At 41.2% G+C, this 24,991-nt stretch overlaps 1 protein-coding gene across 1 annotated transcript in view; it reads right to left on the bottom strand.

The window, feature by feature from the left end:
* The window catches only part of TNIP3 (TNFAIP3 interacting protein 3), a 70,717-nt gene that overhangs the window by 41,962 nt on the left and 3,764 nt on the right, over window positions 1-24,991 (bottom strand). The window contains exons 2-3 of the mRNA XM_050896171.1: window positions 12,450-12,535; window positions 2,986-3,118 (exon numbers count right to left, since the gene is read on the bottom strand). Coding sequence (XP_050752128.1) covers window positions 2,986-3,118; window positions 12,450-12,457 — 141 coding nt within the window. The 5' untranslated portion in view covers window positions 12,458-12,535. The remainder of the gene's footprint in view (window positions 1-2,985; window positions 3,119-12,449; window positions 12,536-24,991) is intronic.

The raw sequence follows: 24,991 nt of genomic DNA, 5'->3' as shown, positions 1-24,991 counted from the left end.
CCCATTTCCTTCCAGAGAGGGCCCACATTTTCCCTAGTCTTCCTTTTATCGCCGACGTACCTATAGAAGCTTTTCTTGTTGCCCTTGATGTCCCTGGCCAGATTTAATTCTTTCAAGGCTTTGGCTTCCCTAACCTGATCCCTGGCTGCTCAGATAATTCCTCTGTATTCCTCCCAGACTACCTGCCCTCGTTTCCACCCTCTGTAGGCTTCCTTTTTGTGCTCGAGTTTGTCCAGGAGCTCCTTGTTCACCCACACAGGCCTCCTGGCGTTTTTGCCTGACTTCCTCTTCGTTGGGATGCATCACTCGTGAGCTTGGAGGAAGTGATCCTTGAATATTAACCAGCTTTCTTGGGCCCCTCTTCCCTCCAGGGCTGTATGCCATGGCACTCTACCAAGCAGATCCCTGAAAAGGCCAAAGTCTGCTCACCTGAAGCCCAGGGTGAGCTTGCTGTGCGCCCTCGTTGCTGCCCTAAGGATCTTGAACTCCACCATTTCATGGTCACTGCAGCCAAGGCTGCCCTTGAGCTTCACATTCCCTGCCAGCCCCTCCTTGTTGGTGAGAACAAGGTCCAGCATAGCACCTCTCCTCGTTGGCTTCTCTATCACTCGGAGAAGGAACTTGTCATCAACACATTCCAGGAACCTCCTGGGTTGCTTATGCCCTGCTGTGTTGTCCCTCCAACAGATATCAGGGTGACTGAAGTCCCCCACGAGGACCAGGGCTTGTGAACGTGAAGCTGCTCCTGTCTGTCTATAGAGGGCCTCATCCACTCAGTCTTCCTGGTCGGGTGGCCTGTAGCAGACCCCCACTATAATGTCACCTGTCCCTGCCCTCCCTTTAATCCTGACCCATCGGCTCTCGGTTGGCTCCTCACCCATCCCCAGGGGGAGCTCCATGCGCTCCATCTGGTCATTGACATAGAGGGTGACACCACCTCCTCATCTCCCCTGCCTGTCCTTCCTAAAGAGCCTGTATCCTTCCATTCCAACACTCCAGTCATAGGAGCTATCCTACCACATCTCGGTCATGCCAATAAGATCGTAGCCCTGCAGGCATGCGCACATCTCTAACTCTTCTTGTTTATTCCCCATGCTACATGCGTTTGCATAGAGGCACTTAAGTTGGGCCCCCAATGAAGCTGACTTACTGGCTGGAGTGGCTGGAATTCCTTTGTGCTGCTCTTCAGGTGCTGTCCTCCTGACCTGTGATCCCTCTCCAGGCTTTGAATGACCAACACTATAGGGAAGGGTACACTTTTGTTTCATTATTAACTTTTTCCTAATTCCTTATTATAGAATTTTCCCCTCATTTTAAGTCTAAATAAGCATTTCATTTCACAAACTGACATTTTCTGGGTTTTTTTTAAACACTCTTTTATAACCTTCATAATTGAAAGTATACTAGGTTTGTTAAAAATACTACCTCCTTTTCCAAAACACACAATACGATACGTGTACTCCTAGCATCTTACACTGGGGTTGTTGGAGCTTATCATCAGAACTGTCAAGCTGTCACTCACTTGAAGTCCAAGTCAATAACAAGCCAAGTGAAAAGCTGTTTGACTTAAAAGTATAAATAAAAATAGCCAGTATATTTCTAGTGCAGAAATATCATAAACCTTCCTCCTTTAACCTACAAAAATCACACAGACACATCTTTTACAGGCAAACAAGTGCTATAAATGCAAAAAGCATAAGAGCACTACAGATGAAATACTGCCACGGCATTCTGTGTGAAGTGCTGAAGCACTCCACGGAAACAGCTGAGGTGAGCACATCCTTCCTTTTTCCTCTCCACACCCCTCAAATCCTTTCCTAGATTTCCTTCTGTTGAAGGAAGGCTAACATGGGGGACCAGGTGTTTCCACAGACCATTTGTGGCTTGCTGTTCTGCCCTGTAATTTCACAGCTCAATGCTACTTGATTCTGAACTGACTTCTGTTTCACCGTGCTTATTCCTCCCCTGGGGCCTGGAATCCCCGTTCCTCCCTGTGGCTTCTCTCTCACTGTTTCTAATCCCACTAGTCTGACCCTGGGGCATCTCCTTAGGCTCAGCTCAGCTTCATGCCCCAAGGTCATGAGTCATTTTGGAGATGGCAGCTTACATGTGAAAGGAGCTATGTGTAATTTTGGATTTCATAGAAGAGAGTCATCTCTCCTTTACCTCCTCATCAATTTCCTGCATCACGCCTCGGGGTGCAGCCTTCAGAGGTCTCCTTCCCCCTCGCCCTGTAGTGGAGTCACACAGGCAGGTAGGTGTGTCATCCCTTGCAGGTAGATGGCATTCATGGCTTAATCACTCCTCTCCTCCGCAACTCTCACTCCTCCCTTTCCCAGTTTGCAGAAAACAGGAATTTCCTTTTGTCCTTCTACTGCACAATAAAAAGCAGCTTGCTATTTCAAGGGAGAGGAGGGAAACTGAGAGGGAAACCTAGAATAAGTTTCTGTCATGCTTGTTAACCACTGCTTCACTGCAAGCAAAGACAACCATCTTAGCAGGTGGCTTACAACTTTCTGTTTGTAACACCACAGAAGTGTGGGTTTGAATCATCATTTTTCTTCTTCTTTCTTCCTATTTATCTAAAAGCCTTTCTGACACTCCCAAAGATCTTTGTCCCCCATGCCTCTGCTCATCCTCAGTTAAATCAGAACTACCAAAATGCAACAACCTAAAGAAATGTCAGTGCTCTTGGGGTATACAGTTTTGTGGATCTGTGTTATCCAAAAGGCACAGCTGGCTACAGAGGGTGGCACTATGGACAATCAGTGGGTTTAGTTGACCTTTTAAAGCACTATAAAACATATCTTCTCACTCAGTCTTCCTCATAACAGAAAGGAGCTGTATCAGAAAAAAAGATGTGTAGCAAGTTCATTGCATCATTTCAGAAATAAAAAAGTTTCGTGCATAATCAAGTCACCCAGGGAACATCCCCTGAATATTCTTTCCTGGCAGATAAACATTGCAAAAGCAGACTGTGTTTACCTTAAGGGAATACGAAGTTCTCTGAGGGTTCGGACTCTCTTGGGCAATAGGTTCGGGGTCCTCGCACGACTGGCAAGTGTTATACTTCTCTATGAGGTTCCTTATTTCAACATCAAGCTCTTTACTTTCACACCTGCTTAGAAAGAAAGAGCACTGTTAAACTTTACACCAAAACTTGAAGGTAAATTTGTCAGCTGTCTTCTGAATGTGACAACACAGATGGCAGAGCTAGTCCTGCACCGAGCTCTTGCTACCTTCCTTCCTGGTACGCCATCAGAGAGCACTAGAGCAGTGTCACACAGGCAATCTTTAAGTGCTTTGTGGCAGAAATTCATTTAAAATATTTAAACTAGCAGTCTTTAAGAATTTTACTACTTTGTGTCTACAAAATCCAACTCAACCGTTTTGGGGATTATATGAAGACTGTCCTGTGCCCTCAACCCCATCCACTCATCTGCAGTTTCAAGAATTTTATATTCAACTTTAACAAAAATGCAATCAAAATTGTTAAATTGGTTTTGCACTCCAAAACTAGGTGCTCAGTTCACAAAGTTTTTTTGGTGGTGCATTTTATTTTCTGTAACACTTAGTAATAGATACCTGACATGCATTTTCAAATTTTTTTTCCTGAAAGTTCCTTTTAAAAACACTCATATCTTGTTAAAATTGCTCTGTTGTGAACACTAAAATGGTATTTGTTTGGTGGGAAAATTCTTTTCTTTCAGTCTCTCTGCTAAGGACAGACAGGACTTATGTGCACTTAAGGGCTCGCTCCAAATTCGCAGAACTAACTAGCAATTAGGGCTGATTCACTTGATACACCATAATGATGCAATGTGACTTTCAGAGAATGGACCAAGGCATAATTAAACCCCCAAAAGCCCTAGACCCAACCCAAGTTTTCAAGAAATACTCATGTCTTTTGCAAGCTCAGACCTTCATTTCCCAATCAGCTTAAACCAACTTTAAATATAAGTAATGCATGACCAGAAAACAAACTGCAAGGCTCAAAACTATTACCAACCTGTTATAGCAAGATTACTTCCTGATTTAGGCAGAACACACTAAATTCTTCATTTGAACTACCAGAAAAACTGAAAGCAGTAAGAATTTATCAGTTATACTTACTGCAGTTTGGACAGGCAATCCACATGGATTGCACTGCAGGTTCTGAGGAAACTCTTGAAGGGCAATTGATATTATTATCCAATAAACAAACCCATCTATCCTAATCATAAGTGTAAATAAGTGTGGCAAATTTTGTGCTGATAGCATAAAATGATTCATTTTATTCTCAATATTTACAACACAGACTATAACAGAAATGTATTTTCATTAAGCATGAATGCAAAATCATTTGCAGAGTTACTACAATAAAATACCAACAGTAGCAAATAAGGACAGGTAAAATTCAAGAGCTTTTTTTTTTTTTTGACTTGCCGCCTAGTAGTTGGACAAGCTGGAATTTCATGGCAGTTTCAGAGCTGCCATGAAGCCTGCCTGCACCAAAAAAAAAGTTTCATGGCAAGAACAAGATGTTTGGATGTGTTTTGAGAGCTAGACCTATGGCATAGGGAAATAGGACTTTTACGCAAAGAACCAAGACCAGGGGTTTTTAGCACCAGAAGGTCCTGAAGCACTAGAACACATCACATGATTTTTCTTCTCTGCAGAAAGACATTTCTTCGTACTAACCTTTTTCTTTCTTTTTTTTTTCTTTTTTTTTTTTTTTTTAAACCAATACAGCAACTAGTGCGAGTTCAAAGAAACAAGAGTACCCAACTGGAGAGAGTATTGTCTTTTGTTAGACCACTTCAACTGGCCATAACTCCCTTTCAAAGCCGTGACAATTAAGAGAAAGACCTTCTCGATGCACATTTTCATGAACCTCACGGCAGTGCAGCAGGCTGCAGCTGCTCTGAACACTCGTGGCAGTTTTCAAAGCCTCAGCTGTGTGTGGGTGGCAGGTGAGCCCCAGCAGCACAGGCACCACATTGCAGCTCATGAAGAGAACTACAGAAGGAAAACAACAAACCTTGCTAAAGAAATCCAGCCCTTTTCTGTCTCACTAAATATTTCAAAATTCTGGATAGACCAGTGCAAGTGGCACTTTTTCTTTTTTAGGCAAGTCTGTGCTAACGTTCCCGGACAATAAATTCTCAGGCAGCAGCACGACTAAGCGCTCTGCTTATAGCCTTCATTTTTAATCAGCTACATAATGCAAGCTTTGCAACATAAGTAGCAACATCCCTTTTCTCTCAAATGCACTTCCCTGGAAAACAGCATCTTCAGCTCATTTGGACTCCCATGCCTGACGCAGCCTGAGATTGCTTTGTGTTACAGAATCGGACACACGCTGTGCAGAGCGCTTGGTGCTTTTGAGGATGCTTGGAAAAACTGAAAAGCCACAGCATGGAAGCAGTCGCTCATGGTGCAGTTTTAGGAAAAGTGTATGAAGTTATATTTACATAGTAAGGGAGAAATTATTGCTGCAGCCTCCTTAGAGCCCCTAGAAATGTGGCAAAAGGAAGGGAGAGGTTAAGTAAAGCGAGGTGAAACGTCACTGAGCTGTATTGAGGGACAGAGCTGCTAAAACCACAGGCCAATATTTTCAGACTGAGCTTTCAAAACTTCAGGTTTTTATCTGTGCTTAGGCAACCAACCAAAGGTAGGCTACTTGCTCTCCTCTTTCCTTGCTCCACACGCCTCCTGTGTGAGATCAAGTAGGGCGACCAGCTTACCGCTTAGCTGAGAGAAAAAACTCTGGCCTACAAGTGGCTTCTGGTAAAAGGTATTTTGCTCATTGCCCGGAGTTGCAGTCACACATCCTGCTCCAGCTGCAGCAAAGCCAGCCACTCCTCTACAGTCCCAGCCACTTTCCACCTTCACTACCTCCCTACAGCAAATTACCATCCCCAACTACCAGCACAACCCACTCACCCAGCTTGGTCAAAGTAGTCAGGGTTTCTTGAACTCTTTTAAGTCAAATAAAGCAGCTTAGACTAAAACAACCGTTCAAAATAAAGGAGCAATGTCTAGGTGCAGTCCTGAGAACAGTAAAAGATGGACAGCAATCTCTGGCAGGAGTGCAGCAGCAAGTATTTAGGCAGGCTCTGCTGCTGGTTCAGCCACAGTGAGAGGAGATGTGTGACCACAGCCTCCTGAGATCAGAGCGTGAATCAAGCTGGGAAATACCCCATAAAGATGGTGGGTTGGCTTTAAATATTTCTTTTCAGCCAGGAAGTGTTCATTCCTCTGCTCTGTGCCTTACAGTTTTGTCTGATGCTGTGGCTGTAAACGATGTTCACCTCTGGCTGCTCCCACCCTGTCTCTCTGCATTCTCCTTTCTGGGCTTACGAATACCTAGGCAAGAGCAGAAACCAGCTGTGCCTGGGTAAAAGAAAGTGAACTGCAAAAGACTCAAATCCTCTACAAATCAATTGCTGCTCTGTAATATCCATGTGTTTCGACATCATCACGAAAGTCAGAAAATTACTTAATTGACTGGATTTCTCAGTGCATTTGGTTTTCCCTCAGTTTTTAGACTAAGGTCTTCTGACCAGAAACTATTACTCTGTTTATCTGTATTTTAATATTAGCCACTTTGATAGTTGGAAGGATATAATTATTGTGATGTAAAGTGTTAATCATATCTGGTGTATAGATCCATTTTACAGTCTGGACTTTCAGAGCACACAGATAATCTGAGTGCTTGAATATGTCTTCAAGATACTGGTGATTAGGAGCCACCCCAGAACAAGACAGTTCTTGATGATTACCTTAGCTTCCCCTGGTGAGCTCTAGAGGGCACACAGCATTTAGCTTCTGCCAAAAGCAATTTTTTCAAAATTACTTTTGGTTTTGTGAAGTTCACAGGTACGTTTCTGCACCATGAATACCCTTACTGTTCTATGCTGTTGCCAACATTTTCTAAAATTAAGTATTTTGGGTTTTAATAATTAAATTATGCAAATAGGCAATCTGTTAAGAAAAAAACAGAAAAATGAAATCCATTCAAATTTGGGAGATACAGGTTTTTTTATGTTTTGTAAAATCAACCATCAGAGAATATTAAAAGTATTTTCACATGGTCATATGGGACAAAGTACATCTCTTCTATGTGCAAAAGCTTTCTAAAGTATATGAAGATATAAAAAAATACAACTCATCCTACTTACATAGCATGCTATGATTAATGCAGAAGCCAATAAAAGATTAGAATATTAACTCCTCTTTGTAAACTTTGAGTTAGTTGCTAAATTTCCTTTTTTGGGAAAGTTAAGACATTTCACATGGAAGCAGAACCTACAGATGTAATGAAGGAAGCTGGTCTCCCAGCATAAGTTTTAGCAGCTTGCAGGAAAAGGAGAGAGCCCAACCTTACTCGTAATTTCCGTGTCATATCTGAAAAGTAGTAGCCAAAATCCTTCTAGCTATGTCCTGCAACAATAAGAAATTAAGTCTGTTCTCTTTAGTTTACAAGTTGTCATATCTATGCAGGATTTCACTGCTAGAGACTAACTGTGCACCACATTAAAGATATTTTCATTTCTCCCATGTATTCACCTAGCTGCCTTTAAAATGGTTTTCACTTTTTGCTCTATGGCACATCTGCGCCATTTCAATTTCTAGGCTCTATTGGCTTTTTGTAATTAATTATTTATAAATGGTTGCATACTTTTTACAGCAATTCAGTTTTTCAGCTAGGAGCCAGAACAAAAATTGTGCCCAGCACATGCTTTCTATGTGAATGGGACTGAAATTCCTATGCAGATCAATGCCACCCAGGTGGTCTGTCTGCCTTCACAGGGTTAGGCAATGAAGTGCTGGGTGTACACGCACAGGGAATTTTATTAAGTTACGCATGTAACTGAGCCAGAGTAAAACCTGTATTTGGCCCAAAACTATCACTAAAGCCAGAATATGATGGCACCAGAAAGGAAGCATGAGGTGTGGACACCAGTGGCTTCTAACAGTGTCAAGGGCACTTCTTGCAGTCCATCTCTTCCTGGTCAGGAGAAGAAGCAGAAGACAGAACAACTCCCATTAATACATGCTTTCACAACGGAGCAGCAACCAGTTCCAGCTCCTGATGGCCTGTCCCATGCTCTTTTGATGAGCCACATGCTTTGGGCTTGTAGCAGCATAGATCAATGGCCAAGAAACACATGTTTATCAAATAACCAGGTACAAGCCCCATGCAGAGTCCCAGCTCTGCAGCTGGTGCCATTTGTGAGCTCTTGGCTCTCCCTGGTTTTCACTGGAAACTGGCATTATTACTTACTAATAGCAGTTATGTGGCAACAATGGACATACCTACAACATGTCCCAGGGCATTTATTGCAAAATATAATACCGAAGCCATATAACTCTATTTTAAATAATAATTTCAAGGCTGGTGTGCTGGGGCCATTCTCCCATGATGGGTGAAAGCACAAATACACACCATAAACAATTGTGAAAAAAGGTTTTAAGCCAGGATTTACAGCCAGACGCCAACACCACGGAGTCATATTTTGACGGGAAATGAATTCCAGAGTCTAGGGGTTAAACACATGCTTCATCCCCTTGGGTGGGCATTTGGGACGTAGGATTCTTGCTTGGCTAACCCTAAGGAGCAGATCCATGGAAAGAAATAAATTTCTGCATTTGAAATATGGAGGATGAACTGGCTCGGATAAATTAAAAAACGTGGCAAAATTCAAGGCAAACCGTTTCAGCTAATATCTCCCCTATTTATGATAACGTACTTAATTTCAGAAAAAGGCCTTTAGAATATGGGAGAGAATGAGACCTGGATTACACAATATTTAATCTAACTTGTACTAGAAATAGACTTAAAATAGGAATAAAATCAGGCGTATAATTCTTAAAAATGGCAGTTTATCTGTAGAACTAGTCTATTCTTTTATGTTCCATATGATTTTATAGGATTTTTGCTCTCTTTTAATTCAGTTTTGTAGAATTGTTAGATTTTTTCCATGCAAATACATTGGGATTTTTAATATTAAAATCTTATCCAGTTAAGACTAAATGACAAAGAATTTCCAGTCCAACAAGCAACATGAAGAACAAAATTTTGCCAAGAAAACAAAAAGACTTTTGTTACAGGAAAAAAATTTTGCAGCCTCATAAGCTTTTACAAGTTTAGTAGAATCTGAGCTGATAGAGAATAGTTACAATGTGGTGTAGCTCCCTAAGGATCAGTGGTGCTATTCCACTACTCAACACCCAGGGAGCAGATCTCCGCTCAGAGTTTAGGCTTGGGAATTTGAGCCAGATCACTTGAAATTGAGCTCCACTAGTTCTACGGTCCACCTCACAGGTACCACTATAAAAAAAACAGTTTATTGGGCATAAAGCGTACTGTGCTGGTACAAACACAAAAAGAACACCTGCCTTTGACAATTACAAGGATATACTTTAAAAAAAAGGTGGTTTTTTTTTAAAAAAAGCAACACATTATTTCAATTATTTCCAACTTAATTTTTTAACTCAAGTTTCACCAAAAAAAATTCACCCGGTATTTCAAAAGCGTAACTGGAAAGCCAGCCACCACCAGCAGCTGAGATGCACCTAGCAGAACGCATTGTCTTTGGAGTGAGATGTCCCAGATGTTGCAAAAAAAGTGCTGGCACTGTTGCTTGGGAGGCAAGTGTGAGATTAGAAATAATCTCACTCCAGTCCCAAGAAAAGAGCTCCATAAGGCAAGGTGTATGATAGGGGTTAAAACACGTACGTACTGCGACTATAGCAGAGAAACCACTTAAACTTTCGCTCAAATCTGATGTAGCCAAAACATCTGCCTATCACCCCATAAACGTCCCTACACTTCTGTTCCCTTTACGACAAAGGAATGGAGCTTTTAAGGCACATTTAATAGCCAGCAGCTGTTTGGCTGTCAAATGCCACATCTGGAGAAGCTGTGTGCTGTTAATGTGAACAGAAACAATTATTCTTTAATAGTTTTGCTTAATTTTAAGAATTACACAAATCACAACAACAAAAGAGGTGCATGTTCTTAATGGAAACACATCTGGTTTCTCTGAAAATAAGCCATTAAAAAAAAAGGGCCCAGTGATTAAGTGAAGCTGCACCTATAATCTGTCCCGTCTCAGTGAAGAGAGAAGTAAAGCTACTGATATATAGGCACTTAGTGTCTCCCAGTCTTTGACTATTCCCCTCAACAAATATGCAACATGCAAGACGACGACGACTAGCTGGTTCGCATTAAATGACACATTACTTATCACACGGTGCTGCTCCCCTCCATGCCTGGAGGTTCCTGTCCTTTGGGACTGGGTTTCAATGCTGCCGCCTCACTTCTGTACCCGATACAGCCTGTACGTCAGGAAAACAACATCATTCCCCTTTCACTTGGATCTTCTGCTTAATTATACTACCAAGACCATAATTGAATTTCTTCCTGACGGACAGCATTTGGGCTGAGCTCAAACCTCAGGAAAGCCAATTAAATTATTTTCACCAACTTTCTCGGGCTTTAAATGAGCCATGAGTGAGTTACAGATGACTGTGTCTCTGGAGAAGCAGTAAATGGAGCACGGTCACCCAGACTCGTCACCCAGGACTCATGTAGCTGCATGTGGATCACTAGCGGAAAGGGAATTGAAGTTTTGCCATGAAAAATCAATCAAATTGAAAGCTTGGCCAAGCAGAGCCACCAAGTAGCACGTGCTTTCTGAGCAGATGAATTCCCCCACTGAAATGCACACATGCAGAAAGCTGGTGGGAGATGGCAGGAAAGTGTTGAAAGAACTGAAAACTAAGAGTTAAAAAAACAAGAAGGGAGATCAGTCTAGAGGTTTTCAAGTGCCTGCTCTTTTTCTATGAAGACCAATAGCTAGAAAAGCTTGCACCCCTTTTAGGACACTCTACTAGCCTCAGTAGGCACCTTTTTGAAATGGTCACCCCCCCACACAGCCCTTTCTGGACTGGCTGCTCACCCCACAGATATAGCTTGAACATCACGAGTCTATTCAGATCTTACACGTACTCATTTCTGTGGAAAGCTGTGATTCTGATGCAATTACATGGTTGATATTTTTGACTAGTACTTGATACCGCTATTCTTTCTTTTCCCAAATCAGGCATCAACACAAACAGAACAAGACCTACGCACTGCCCATTTTGCATCCTAGTTCAGCCTTGGCCAGGATGTGGATGCGTCACCAACACCGTACTGACCTGGGCTCACAGTTGGGCTGCACCCTTGGAAGAAAAGAAGTCCATTATTCATTTGGGTCAGTGTCTCCCACACAGACCTGAGATTTTCAGTGACCTACTAACAGCACAAGCAGAATAAACAGATGAACACCATTTGGAAACGCAGCCAGGAAATTTAGCATACAGTAGCTGACGGAGGACAACCAGCTCTTAAGTCAAGCCAACTTCTTGCCTGTGGTAGCTGTTAGGCAGTCAAGCTGAAAGGCAGAGGAAGCTCACTGAATGGCTGCCTGCATCACAGGTCCAGGGCTTGAATGGCCAGCGAGTGGCATGAGGTTTCACCAGGGATGCCATCGACAGACAGGAACCTGGCACCTCCCTCCCTTCAGAGACAGGCTGGAGTCAAACTACACAGGCAGCAGCTGACAATGTCTTGAATAAATGGGAAATCCTAGTCCGCAAGGGATTTCAAATCCAGTTATTTCACAATAAACTAATCTGGGAAAAAGTGCTTCTTACAGGAAGAAAGAAGTGTAGAGTATTATTTCTTAAGCTTCCCCAAACAATCTACAGTTACCTTAAAACAATTTTTCTTTTTATCTCTCTCAAATCCACACACTATACTTAATAGTTTTTAAAGCTACCTTTTAATCATTCTCAGCTACCTCGATTTTTTTTTTTATCTTGCTGAATACAGCAGTATTCACTGAAATACTCAGCACTTAATTTTCTTAAAGCTCCTTATTACTGGCAGTCTTAGAAAGGGGTTGCCATCACCACAGCCTCATTAGAGGCTGTAGCCATAACGTGACCTCTTTATCTCTGTATCCTACAGTACAACCTCTTTTACTGCTATTATCAGTAGAACTAATATTAGTTCGTGAAGAAGCAGGTGCCCAAACAGGTTGTGAATTCTCCATACTTGGGGATACTTGAAACTCACCTAGACAAGCCCTGAGTAACATGACCTAACTAGCCCTGCTTTGAGCAGGAGGTCGGTCCAGATGACCTCCAGAGGTCCCTTCCAACCTACACTATTCTCTATGATTTTGCTCTTCTCAGTACAGAAAATTTCCATGTTTCACTTATTTAAACATAACTGATACAGATCTCCACAGGACAGATTAAAGCAGGAAAAAAAAGTATTAACTCTGGAAGATAAATTGATTGACATATGCAGGAAACACTCAACTATATATTTCCAATAACGTAATGTAAATTACTTTTTAAAATATAAAAATAAAAGAAGTTTCTCCATGTAAAATTAAGATAGTTAATACCTTTCCATCTCAACACACTCATGGGGGCACAATTCTAGACGATCCTCTGCACCTTTATTCTTCCTTTTGAGCTGCTCACAGTGAATCTATTAGAAACAGGGAGGAAAAAAGCAAACTTTAAGATGAAATAAAAAGATCAACAATCTAGGAAGAGAAATTTAAGTACACGATTACAATGAGAAGAGATAACCATGTCTTGCCTGCATTTCTGTTTTCCTGTTCATATACCATAAATGGCTGACAAGTACGCCAGGAATCTACTGCCTCCTTCCCAGCATCATCCTCTCAAGTCCACCACTCTGTCAGGGACAGTTTTGCAAGGGTGGGAGCAATAAGAGTCACTAGCTGCAGTGGCAAGAATCTCCCCAAGGAGCAAAGCTGTCAGTAGTCACAGAAACATTGGAAGTGTTACAAAAAGGGCTTTTATTATTCATCCTAAAAGAATGAATCTTAACTATCCTAAATACTCTAGAGTTCAAGCATGTCCTCACATTGACCAGAAAATTCATATGCTTCATGGAAGGGTCTAGTAAAACTACTGCTCCAAATTTAAGAGAATTTGAGCAATGAGTCTGATCTAGATCACTTGGAGAGAAAAGAAAAGGAGCTGTGTGTGAGTTACTGTGCACAAGTGCGTTGTTCAAGAACTATACAAGCTCCTAACAAGCTTCCCTCTGGTCAGGGCCAGCTACTGTCCAGCACTGCATTTCCAAAGAGAAAGGAGAGGGGAAAAAAACCCACACCTTTCCCAGAGAAAAGGACACACATTGGGGTAACAGTAAGCAGTCCCCATTTAGATACTCTCTTTTGGATGAAAACTCCAAACAGGAAGTGAGCAAGCTTTTTAAATTTTATGAGGCATCGCCATCTCTCCATCACAAGTGGGAAAACAGATGTTACAGAGTGAGCCAATGCCACCTCATCCAGAGGAGTCATTCTGCTCCTGTGCTGCAGGCTGGTAACAGCCTTGATTATGTTTCTTCAGGCTACGTGGGACATCTCTAGTTCATCAGAAAAGGAGCCCAGAAGTCTTATTCTTTTTAGATTAAAATGACAAACAATAGCATTACGACAGTTGCTGGAATTAGAAAACTTGCAGGTTAGAGCTTGTCTCGACCCAAGTGATTTCATAACACCTATTGTAAGGATAGCAATGTGACCACTGAAATAAAGTGGGAAGTCATCAAGAACGAAACCTGCTATTTATAACCAAGTAAGTTTTCAATTACAAGTCACTCTCTTTATTGGTAACATCAACTTAATGTGAAACCACAGCTGAACATTTTATAGAAACCATGCTGCTTCATCTATATGCAGAGCAGAAATTTAAAATGAAATGTTGCCAGGAGAAGATCTGAGGTGTTTGGCATCCCTCCCCCCTCTTAATTCCCATTCCTGCAGGCATTTCACACATTTTAAATGCATCTGGTAATCACTAATTACAAGGATCCTATTAAGAAAAAATGTCAATTCAGTTTCATGTGAAACCTGATTCCAGCTTGTCTGAGTTTTATGAGTGTCTGTTTAATCATAACAAAAACATGTTGAAGTATGGAAAGCTGTATGCGTTTGATTTCAATGGGAGCTGCAGACACTGGGTACTAATGAGAATTAAGCCTTATTTTGGAGTGCCTAAACTTGGCTTTTAGGTGTCTAACTTAAAAATGTAAAATTCGAAAAATGTTGACCTAGAATGAACACTCCCTACCTGCATTGAAACAACAAAAAATAAAATGAAATGACTAAATGAAATCTGACCATACTTGTCTGAAGAAAAAAAAAAAACCTCCACAGAATTCAGACTGCTACTCCATCTCTAATTCATCCCACTAGGCTTAGACATTTCAGCAGTCTCAGATGCATTTGCCAAGTTACACAGAGTATTGTAGCCCATGTGCTGAAAAATAGGCCATGTTAGAGGGATACAGGTTAGATGTTACTGAAACGAAGAGACCTGTGTTAGTAAAATTCATGCAAGAAGCAAAGAAAGTTCTGAAAAACTGAAAAGAAAAAAAGCAGTGATGAACATAGAAAAAGGTATGTATTCATTAGATGTGTCACTTCCTGGTTCTGCAGTGACAGGATGGCAAGCCAGATTTGGGGGCACGCAAGGAAGGAGTGCTGCACACTCCCTGCTGGGGATTGCTCTAGGATTGCATAGTGGGCGCTCCGGGTTTTCCATGGCCCTGCTCTGTCAAGCCAGGGAAACGCATGGAGAGGAGCTGCTAAAGCCGACAATTCCCAAATCACTGCATGGCCCAGCTGCACACCCAGCCAGCACAAACAAGCAGTTCTCCAGAAGTTCTACTGCTAACATCTGCTGGGGTGGGGGGGTTCCCTCCCCTGTGGCTCAACGAGGTCCGTTGTACATATCTCCTGACTCTTAGTCATATCCAGATTTTGCAGCATGCCCCTCAGCACTGGCACCTTGATTTAATGCACGTCTACACAAGCCAGCCCAGCTATCAGAAGCCATTTCGTTATCGTAGCACAAGAGTACATCCACCCTCTTCTATCCAGTCCAAGATATGGGAAAAAGTAGTAAAAAGTTATCTGCAGTGATAGCTGGCATGATCCACCCAGCTGAGCACGGTCAGGCTAGTGCCAGCTAAGCAGCATTGCCACCTGCTTTGATTTGCCTCCACTGTTTCCCAAACTACTGATGCGTAAGGGACTGTTCATGCAGAGTAACGGCTTTGCCTTTCATTTCTTATGGGTTTTTTGGTAAAGCGTGTCCGTTCTGAAAGGCTTTTTTTAATTTTTTTTTTTTTAAATCATTTTTTATTCTTCACAATAAAAAATTTACTGCAATGAGTCCGACCTGTGTTGGCAGCACAAGTTGTGCTAAATCTAAGTCTACCGTTATGAATCTGAACGAAAGAGATGCAACTAGGTTATTGTACCATGTGCAAGTGTTTGTTATTAAAACAACCATAAGTTTTTACAACTATAATATGCAATTTAATGCTGTAGGTTTTTATAGATCAGGCAAATCGAAGCCAAGATGGATAAAATTCAGCTACTTCAAAGAATTAAGGCTCTGTAGAAAATAGGAGGTTATAATGGTCATGTAAAGGATTGCTCAGAATTAAACAAATTTTCTGCTTTCTGTCAAGGCTTTTAAGAATGTGAACACCCTGAAGTAAAACAGGATCAGTTTTGCTCACAGATTTATGGGTTTTTGCAATAATTGAAAATGTTTGGTAAAAAGCATGCAAAATTCCCTTGATGCTCGCCCACCAAATTTATCAGTGCTCCAAGCCCTAAGTATTTCCTACATATACCCGAATAGGCCAAAAAAGCACTTTTTGGTCGGAGTATTAATTTGCATTAAAAACATGTAAGTTTTCCACATATAAAAAACACATTTGGAGAGGAAAAAAACCATCGCTCAAGAATGACAAGACTCACTAATTCTAATAAAATCTTAATTATAAAAACGATCACAGCCAGACAAGGCACTCATGCTGGAGTTTCAAAATGTTATCCAAAATGCATTTCACAAACATCTGTATTGTAAATGTTAAATCCTGCACTGCTCTTGCCCTGTTCTCTTTTTCTTTCTCCAAGTCTAGTTCTAGCTTAAAAGCATCCTATTTTCCCCAAACCTTTGCTCATTTTCCCCAAACCCGGCTCTGTAATTCACTTGTTCTTCAGTTGTACCAAAGCAATATCTTGTGGGAATGCAATGTAAAATGAATGTCAGAAATGAGCCAGCCTAAAAGAGGCAGAGAAGGGAAAGGAGATTTTTGTTTTCTTTTTCCTGCCTGGATCAGCTCAATGATTCAATTTTACAGACCACGACCATAAACGGACATATTGTCACAGTGGAGGCAGCAGAAAACAGATAGTATGCCAAATAAATGGAAGTACATACTAGCAAATTATACATAAGGAATAAACCCATTAGCAAGTTACCCTTTCAGTGATAGGCATTTTTGTATTGCGAAAGATCCAGGGCCTGTCAGGGCCAGGCCGAGTAAGCTTACCCATATTGCAAAATAGCTTCGAAACGAAGTGGAACATATATAATCATAAATGCTGTTGATAAACAAGCCAGCAGGTTATACATTATCTGTGTGAGGCTGTTGTGTAGGAGGAGTAGGAGGGAGAAATGGATGATTACTGTAAATGTGATCAAAATGGAAGAACAACTGAAGAAATAAAAAAGCATTTGATGAAAGAGATCCTAAGCAACACTCACTGAAACTTATCTGAAACAGGACTAAAGCCTTCAAGATTTTTTTGCTCTGAAGGAGTCAAACATATAACATTTCTGTGATCTCCTCCTACCTAGATATTCCCAGGTTTGGTACTCATAATAGCACTAGCGTGCAGTGCAGCCAGCCTTGAACCAGCCGTTGCATTACATGTCTTTCTGCTTTTGCATCCAATGCTCTTCGCTGAAAATGCAGCTTCAGTCATGTAAATGCAGCACAGAAAAAGCCACAAACACAGCAACATCTGCCAGTTCTCTCCTCCCCCCGTTATTTCCTGATAAAGTGCTGACTTCAATATTAGACAGTTTCTAACCAAAATTTAAAATCTGAAGCTTGATTTTTGCCAAAAATAAAGAGTAGTTAGGTTTTTCCGCTCTGTCTTGCCTGATTTCGTTCAGATAAAATGAAACTGGTAGCTGCTCTGTGTGATGCAGGAAGATTTAATGCCAAATACTTAAAACCGATCTCACCATTAAGTACAATTCTCCTTCGTTAGGCTAGCAGTAGATTCAGAACAGCAATCACCCCAAAGAACTTAATTCACAGATGCCCTCCCACAAAGCTGCGATATCCACAACTTGATAAGCAGTCTATTTACATTTCTTGAGATAATCTCAAACTATGCATCAACTGAAGTAAATTAAAACCCAAACCAACAGAAACCCCTTGAAGTCGACCAGACTGAGGAATGAGCCAATTTAAAGGCTGAACACACTATTTCTACCCAGAACTGAACACCTGGCTTTCGACATAGAGCAGGTGGGATGCCGGAGAGGCTCTGCACTGCGGGTTCTTTGGCTCCGGTCCAGGAAAGGAAAATGTGCAGCGTAATCTCTGCATTTGCTTTGTCGTACTGGACGTAGCAGGGTGACTTCGCACAGATAAGACAGTGCCTGCTCTATAGCTCTTCGGTCCTACGAGTGCTGGTCCTCCACCACTGGGTGTATGAAAATGCTTCCGTTGACACACACAAACTAGTTTAAGTGGTGGGTACAAAACACTGTTTTAAACTACATGACCTTGTTAAAAATCAACATACCACTTTTTTCTTAAATTAAAATGGAGAGAAAACCAACTTTCACGCATATTTCTCTCTTTGGAAATCAGTCCATTTAATTTCTAAACATCTTTGGATTGAAGATCTCGAGAACTACATCTAAAAGTGAGAAAAATATTCCCCAATGAGTATAAATCCCTTCTTCAAGTAGAATCCAGTGGCACAAATGTTACCAAAAAGCAACCACAGTCATGCCCAGGGCTCAGGTGACACAGATTTCTGCATTTGAGCTTACCATGTCAGTCACTCCACATGGGCATCTGCACAGGTGAATTTAGAGCATACAAGCTAATTGGAAAGGCTACGAAACATAAGTTCAGTGCCAAAAATATCATGACTACACTTCCAACATGCAAAGGAGTCGCATAAGAGGTGACCAGCGGAAGTCGTAAATATCATCAAGCCATCAAAGCCACACACAGCATACCTCAAAACACCCTCAGTACTTCTCTGGATTCCTGTAGTCACCTTCTCTCTCCCATCATCTGAGGCCATAAAAAAAATGAAAATACTAACCTCTAATTATTGTAAAGTTATGAGTTCGGGAGTTGGGAGGATTTAAGCTTTTCTGTTTTGGGGAGGTTTACAGTATCTTAAGAAGTTGCTAGATGTATGATGACAACCAAAGATGTCACCTAAAGAAAATCCCAACATTTTTCTGTGTTTTGAAACAAATTTTAACTTTAAAGTTATTTGAGGCCCTCTGATATTTAAATGCAGCCTGTCACTGATTTTCAGATACTGCACGTAGACCCCTCATTTTTAACATGTTCAGACGAGATCTTTTCTTTACTGGAAAATGCTAGGTTCGACTGAAGCCAATTAGTGTACACAGATCTGGGGGCAAAGTCAATGATACTCTGAACATACCTATTGTACATAATTTCTGTGAAAGCAAATTGTTGTTAATAGAATAAAAATTAGTTCCAAAAAAGTATAAAATATATTGATAAAATAAAATTCTCAACAATAAATATCTGTAATTTGTTTAATATTCATTTATCAAGCAATCGCAGATCTGTCAAATATACAGAAGTCTGCCAAGTATACAGATCTTCAGAAAAAACACTTGCAAACTAGGCGTATTTCATGGAATAGCACTGCATGCGCCTTTCCAATGGTATTTTCTCATGACCTGTATCCAACTTTAATTAGCACGACAAATTATTTGGAGGTGGGTAAGATGGGAAGGAAGTACTTAGGTATTTGTTAAATGTCAGCTTTAAATTACGCAGTAAAAAAATGGTTCTTTATTATTATTCCCTGCCAAAGTATGGACAGGAAACTTTCCAAAGATAAAATACAGAAGTGAAAAGGAAAAATGCTGCAGGATAAAAGCAAGATTAATAACGATGATATTCATTGATAGTGCCCAAGATGGTTTTTCTGAACAATTTTTAATGGAGATCTCACTACAGTGAAACTGTGATGTTGTGATAGGAAAGAGAAATGATGGAACTTTCTTGTGCAATCCAAGCCAAGAGAGAAAAAATTTAGGATCTATCAACTCCAATGACTTTGGAATCAAGTCTCTGCAGTATAAAGAGGTAGCACAGTAACAGAAAGGAGATTGCTCCAAGGACAGGGCCCATGTGGCTGGGAAGGAAGCGAGGCTGTAAGAAAAGAATTCAAGATATAGGCAGACCTACCTACAAAAAGTTGTACAACTACAAGAACAAAAGTTTAACAGTGAGAAGGTAAGAAGGATCTGATTTAGATGAGGGATGCAGCTCTGCTTTATTTAAATTTCATGCTCTCCAGCCAAGCTTCAAAATCCCAGGACAAAAAAGAGAAAAAAGAGCCCATAGAAAGGTAGGAACAATCTAACAAGCCAGCTGCAAAAAAAAAGCTTGGCATTGCTTGGCTGGCAGGAACACCAGTCCTAAGCAACTCAGAAATGCATGTTGCTTTCCGTACATTCTAGTGCGCCCACACTTCTGGAAACACAGTACCCCTGCTGCTGGAAATTAGGACTCTGCCGGCAGCATATCACGGTGTTCTAAGGATGCAGAAACAAGTCAAGGGAAGATGACCCTTTAAGAAGCTCTGTTTCTCCAGGCTTCTAAATGGGTTGCTGTGAGCATTTTGTAATCCTCACAGGTGTACTGACAACTTTTCCTTCATTTTGAGAGGGGGGAGGTAGAGCAGTCTGGAATTCCTACAGCTGCCCTAGCACAATGAGTATGCATGCCCTGTGGCAGCAAACACCACTGGTTCTGGAAAAAAAAAAAGTGTTCCTTCTCACTACGATGGATAGAAGTACTGCAGCTTTATGTTTTTATCAAAGAAGTAATTAAAACAAGGAGGGGAAAAAGCACAGGCATGTTTGTTTTCTTCTCCCTCTACACAAACCTCATCTCACTAGTCCTCGTAGCTCACCTCATTTATACTTATTAATCCGAAACACACCACTTGAAATTTATAATACTGCAGCTCCAAGTATTGCTTACTCAGGGTCGGAATGCATCAAAACTTTTTCTGAGACACAGCATTAATGCCAATTTACAGCAACAAGGCAAGCAAAATACCACCTAGCCCAGAGTCCTAGCCCACCCTCAAATGCTATGTGGATTACAGAAAACAATTTGTAGCAGATGTGGATAAAGGGCCCATCTCCTAATGACAGACCCAGCTAAGGCAATCTTGTGCCTGCTCCAGTCAGAGTGAATAGCACAGGGAACATCCCAAACTCTACAGAACAGTAAAACTTCCAAAGGTCTCAGCAGAAGTGTTATCCAAGGAAGGAATGTGGGTCAAACCCAGTACAGGTGCACTGAATCTTTGCATCACTAGATTTACCCCAAAATAACTGTTTGGCATAGCCTTAATGCTTTATATGGCAATAATCCTTCACTATTCCTGTACCTTTCATTGTCCACCTTTGTGCAAGAAAAGAAAGTAAAAGAACTCTGCTATAGCTATTCTATATAAAAATGATGAAGAAATTAAAAAGTTGTTTAGGAAAAAAAACTTCTAAAATATCAGGTTTTGGATTTGAGGTCTCTTTGATAGATGACAAGGGAAAAGAGGCACATGACTTCATTCTGAGCCTAGGCAGAGACCCACTGATACGAGCTTCAAATTAATGCAGAAGTTACTCACCATACTTAGGGAAGGTGTTCGTCTCTCTGCTGCTAGGTTAGGACGTACTAGTCTGAATAAAGGCTCTCTGAATCAAATGAGAACTAAGTGGTTTGGAGGCAAAAATATATACGTATCTCTCTCTCTCAAGGTTTAACCTACACCCCAGGCTTAGGGAAACCCCTTTCTTAAAGTCATTCTAACGTTGAGAGCATATTCATATCTCTCAAACAAACACAGCCTACACAGATCTACTTGAAAGCACTGCTTGTAAGAGACCACAGAGGATTCCCTCTCGTTCTTCAGATTACCATGGAACAGTGACACAATGGTATGCCCACGCACCAGCAGAAGCTGCTCTGTGGGAAAAGCGGCGGTCTAGCACAGTGGAAAAGTTGCATCAACTCAAAAGGTATAGAACACAAATATTAATCTAGAAGTAGAATAATTTACTGTAAGGGGCAGATAGGTCAGGGACCCATTTCTAGGAATGCATTTTAATTAGAATTTATTCTAAAGGTTTCCCTACAGAATCAGCGCTCAGTTGAACCGGCTACAGTCTCCTCATCAAAAGTGACATTCAGCTCTGCCCCCAACCTGAAACACTACATTATCATATCTGATTTTCTCTCTGAGGAAGAGGGCGTATAGAGGTGGAGACTGCAGAAACGTCTTCCCTTCACCCGGACAAGAAGTGATGCAGCATTTTCAAGAGTATACTATTCATTTCAGGCTATAGTCCACTGCGCACAGGAGTTGATTAATCAAGTTTCACAGATGATAAAAATTAACATTGTCACACTGTTACCTAGAAGTGAAAGATTGATGATAGGTATGTTCAGAAAAACGTTCATCTTTAAGCCTGATTCTTGTATCGGTTTCAGTTTTGATGACAACAAAAACTGTGCAGTTTTGCACTGAGGAGTAGAAACCATTCTGACATTTTTAGGAGACTCCTTGTCTTCTGGGTTGGAAATATTGGTGATCTAACTGCCCTGAGAGCATTTTCATCCTCCTAGCAGAAATATCACAGCTGCTCAGTAGAGTAGAGTGGATCTTTTTCTGTCAAACCATTTACACTCTGCTTCTCACGTGCACACAGACAGTAATCATTTGCAAATTCATGTTCAACTGACTGCAGTTTTGTTGAAACAAAACTATTCTGGAGGCATTTGCAATTATAGCAGAGGAAACAACAAGCCAGGGTCAGGATGTGGGAGACCAAGGTTCAACTCTTTCCCCTGCCTTTCCCTGAAGGGAGTTTAACTGTGTTTGTACCTCCTGGATAAATGTTTTAACTGCTGGAGTTGCAGTGCGATTTCTCCAGTCTTTTGCAATAATAGTCTTCCACTACATATGAAGTATTTACTGTTACTTTGTTGGAGAAAATGTTAATGACTTTAGTTTGATGGTTCAGACATTTACCAACAGAGTTCAAATTTACTGTCTGCCTGGTTAAAATAAAAAAAAAACCAAACAAAAAAAACACACAACAAAAAAACCAACAGCACCAACATCTTCCACTTCTCAGAACAGCGCCCTGTTCACTCAGCTCCACATCAGTCACTTTTTCTTACTCTGATCTCTAGTTTAGTTTTATATAAGCATTTATAAAAAGCAGAACAGCCTCCACAGGGGAGGTTTGATAGCAACTCACCAGGAAAAGCTCAGTAGCAAACTGCTACAGCACTGTCTCGGGAGGTGAGTGGCACGTACTCAAATCCTTCCAAGCAGCAAAAGAAATCGAAGCCAAGAGATACACCTCTGAGGGGAAATGCTTTTTCCACTGCATGACTGAGTAACAAGGGAATAGCATTACTTCTTCCTCAGCAATGCATTTATACAGAGTACGGTGAATTTAGCCCTCTATGGCTTTGGCTTTCACTGCACTCAAACACAGCTTTCTACTTTGGACTGACCAACATGCTTAATTTCTATGGGACTGGAAATAGTTCGGGGGGTTGTTGTTGTCATTTTGTCATCATCTGTCAGCTCAGCAACAACGATGGGGCTAAATTAAAACTTCCCATGTGTGCTGTTCCTGGCTTTAATATCCGTCACCAGTTCAACTGCACCACTGTGGTTTCTGCCAGGGAGGCCAGGAATAATCAGATTTCTCCTCATCCAGGACCAGGCAAAGCCAGGACTGTTAAGCCTTTAAGGTCAGGTGCCTGCTTATCTGAAAGGCTGCATGCCATCCCATGAGTTAAGAGAAGTGATCGAAGATGCCAATTTATTCTGGGAAGCGTTCCCTGAATAAAATGCAAAATGCTTACAAACATTTTAACGGAGTCATTCTGAGCCGCACACATTTACTGTCATGCTGGGCTACTTCTAGCGCCTCTCAACAGCCACGTCCGATGGACACGTGGGGAGGGATGCGCTGCTCTGTGCGCTGCAGCAACAGCTGCCTTCTGCAGATACTAATAGGGAACAGTATCCGTGCTGCTTCCAGAGAAGAGGAGATGAAAACATGGGCTCTTCTTTTCCTGTTAGCACCAGCTTAAGAGCCACCTTGCCTCAAACAATTATATTGTTTCATTTTTAGCTCCTGTAAATGTTAGTGATATGAAAGTAATGACATTTTCATCACATCAAAGCAGGCACAACAAAATGTTTTGTGGAGGCAGAGAAAAGTAGTCAATGGAAAAATTGAAGGGGGAACCCTTCCTCTTAACCTCCAGTGGAAAATTGTGGGGGTACAGCAGAAATCAGATATGCATCTTTTTACCTGACCTCCCCACTCCCCCCATTCAGAAGAGGAAAACCCCTTTGGCTACACCATACGGCACTGAATAATAAAAATTTCATTGCTTCTTATGCATACCCAAGCCACTTATCTATAGAAAGTCCAGATTGGATGGCTGCCATTCAAATTATTTTATTATCCACTGAAGAACTGTTTGTTTAGGGGCTTTCCATAGGGGAAAAATAAGGAAATGAGTTAGAGAAAATTTAATATAATGCAAAGACAGCAGCTTAAAGTACCGGATCCTAAGTGACTTGTAAAGGGTTTAATTGCCATGTAAGTATTATTCAGGAGAAAAAAAGACCACTACAAGGAAGAAAGGAGACTGGAAAAAAAGCAGTTTTGAAAGTGCTCAAAACAGTTTGGGACTCCAGCATTCTGGAGAGGAAGCTGAAGACAGATTTGCTGTCCAGGAAGTTTCTGAGATTTAGTTTTAAGTTTATACTTTGATACCACACTTAGGGCATTAGGAATTCATTGTGCTGAAACAAGGCAGCCTGCTGTTCTCAACACGAGCGTTACTCACTGGCTGTCTGCAGCTGTCCTCCTCTCTTTTTGGTGCATGAATGAGAACTGCTCCCATGCACTTACATTTTTGTAAAGCTAAAATACTCTCTTCTGCTTCACTCAGAAATAGGTTGGCCACTATCCTCTTTTTTATTTATATATTTCTTAAACAGGTTCGCATGCCCCAGATCAAGAAGTAGCAATGTGAGACAGTCAGTCCCAGCTGTCATGTTTTTGAGGTAAACTAAACAGTTAAAGGTGAGGGTACCTCTTATCCACATTTCATATAGAATTGAAATCCATTTTTGTGCTCACAGAAGTGACTTTCCCAGGGAAGATACTGCTACCCAGTTCTACCCTAAATTTTAGTGAACCACTTTGATTTTAGTTTGGACTCAAACAGTTTTTGCCCGAGATGTACTAAAAGTCAAGGCACTTCCCACCCATTTTGTTCCTGCTCCCTGTGTGGCTTACTGCTTAGCCATGAATGACAGACCACCCACAACAAATTCTCCCTCCCTTATGGCAAAATTGGAAATGCCACAGCTCCTTTATGAGGTCTTAGATGGTGACTCAATCAATTCTTTATTATTACTCAAATATATTCTCATGCTATTTCACTGGATTTTCTTGAAGAAGTTCATGAAGTTGATACGATAACAAGTATGAAAACAGGCTTTACAGCAGGCCAGCAGCAGGTTCCAGCAGAACATCACTTCCATCACATTTGTCAATTCCACAAACTTTAAGCATGCAGCTTAGTGTAAAGGAAGTTTGACTACAAATCTTTTTTCTGGCCAACAAGGCCACCTTGTTCTCCAGCTGGTTGCCCACCCACTGGTTTCTACCACTACTTTTTTTTACTGAAACACTGCAGTGTTTAAATTCTGGTCCAAACTGGAATTAAATATAATTTTAGGCAATGTCT

This window comes from Gymnogyps californianus, chromosome 4 (genome assembly GCF_018139145.2).
Source record: "Gymnogyps californianus isolate 813 chromosome 4, ASM1813914v2, whole genome shotgun sequence".
NCBI lineage: Eukaryota > Metazoa > Chordata > Aves > Accipitriformes > Cathartidae > Gymnogyps > Gymnogyps californianus.
This window is presented reverse-complemented; position numbering and strand designations above follow the sequence as displayed.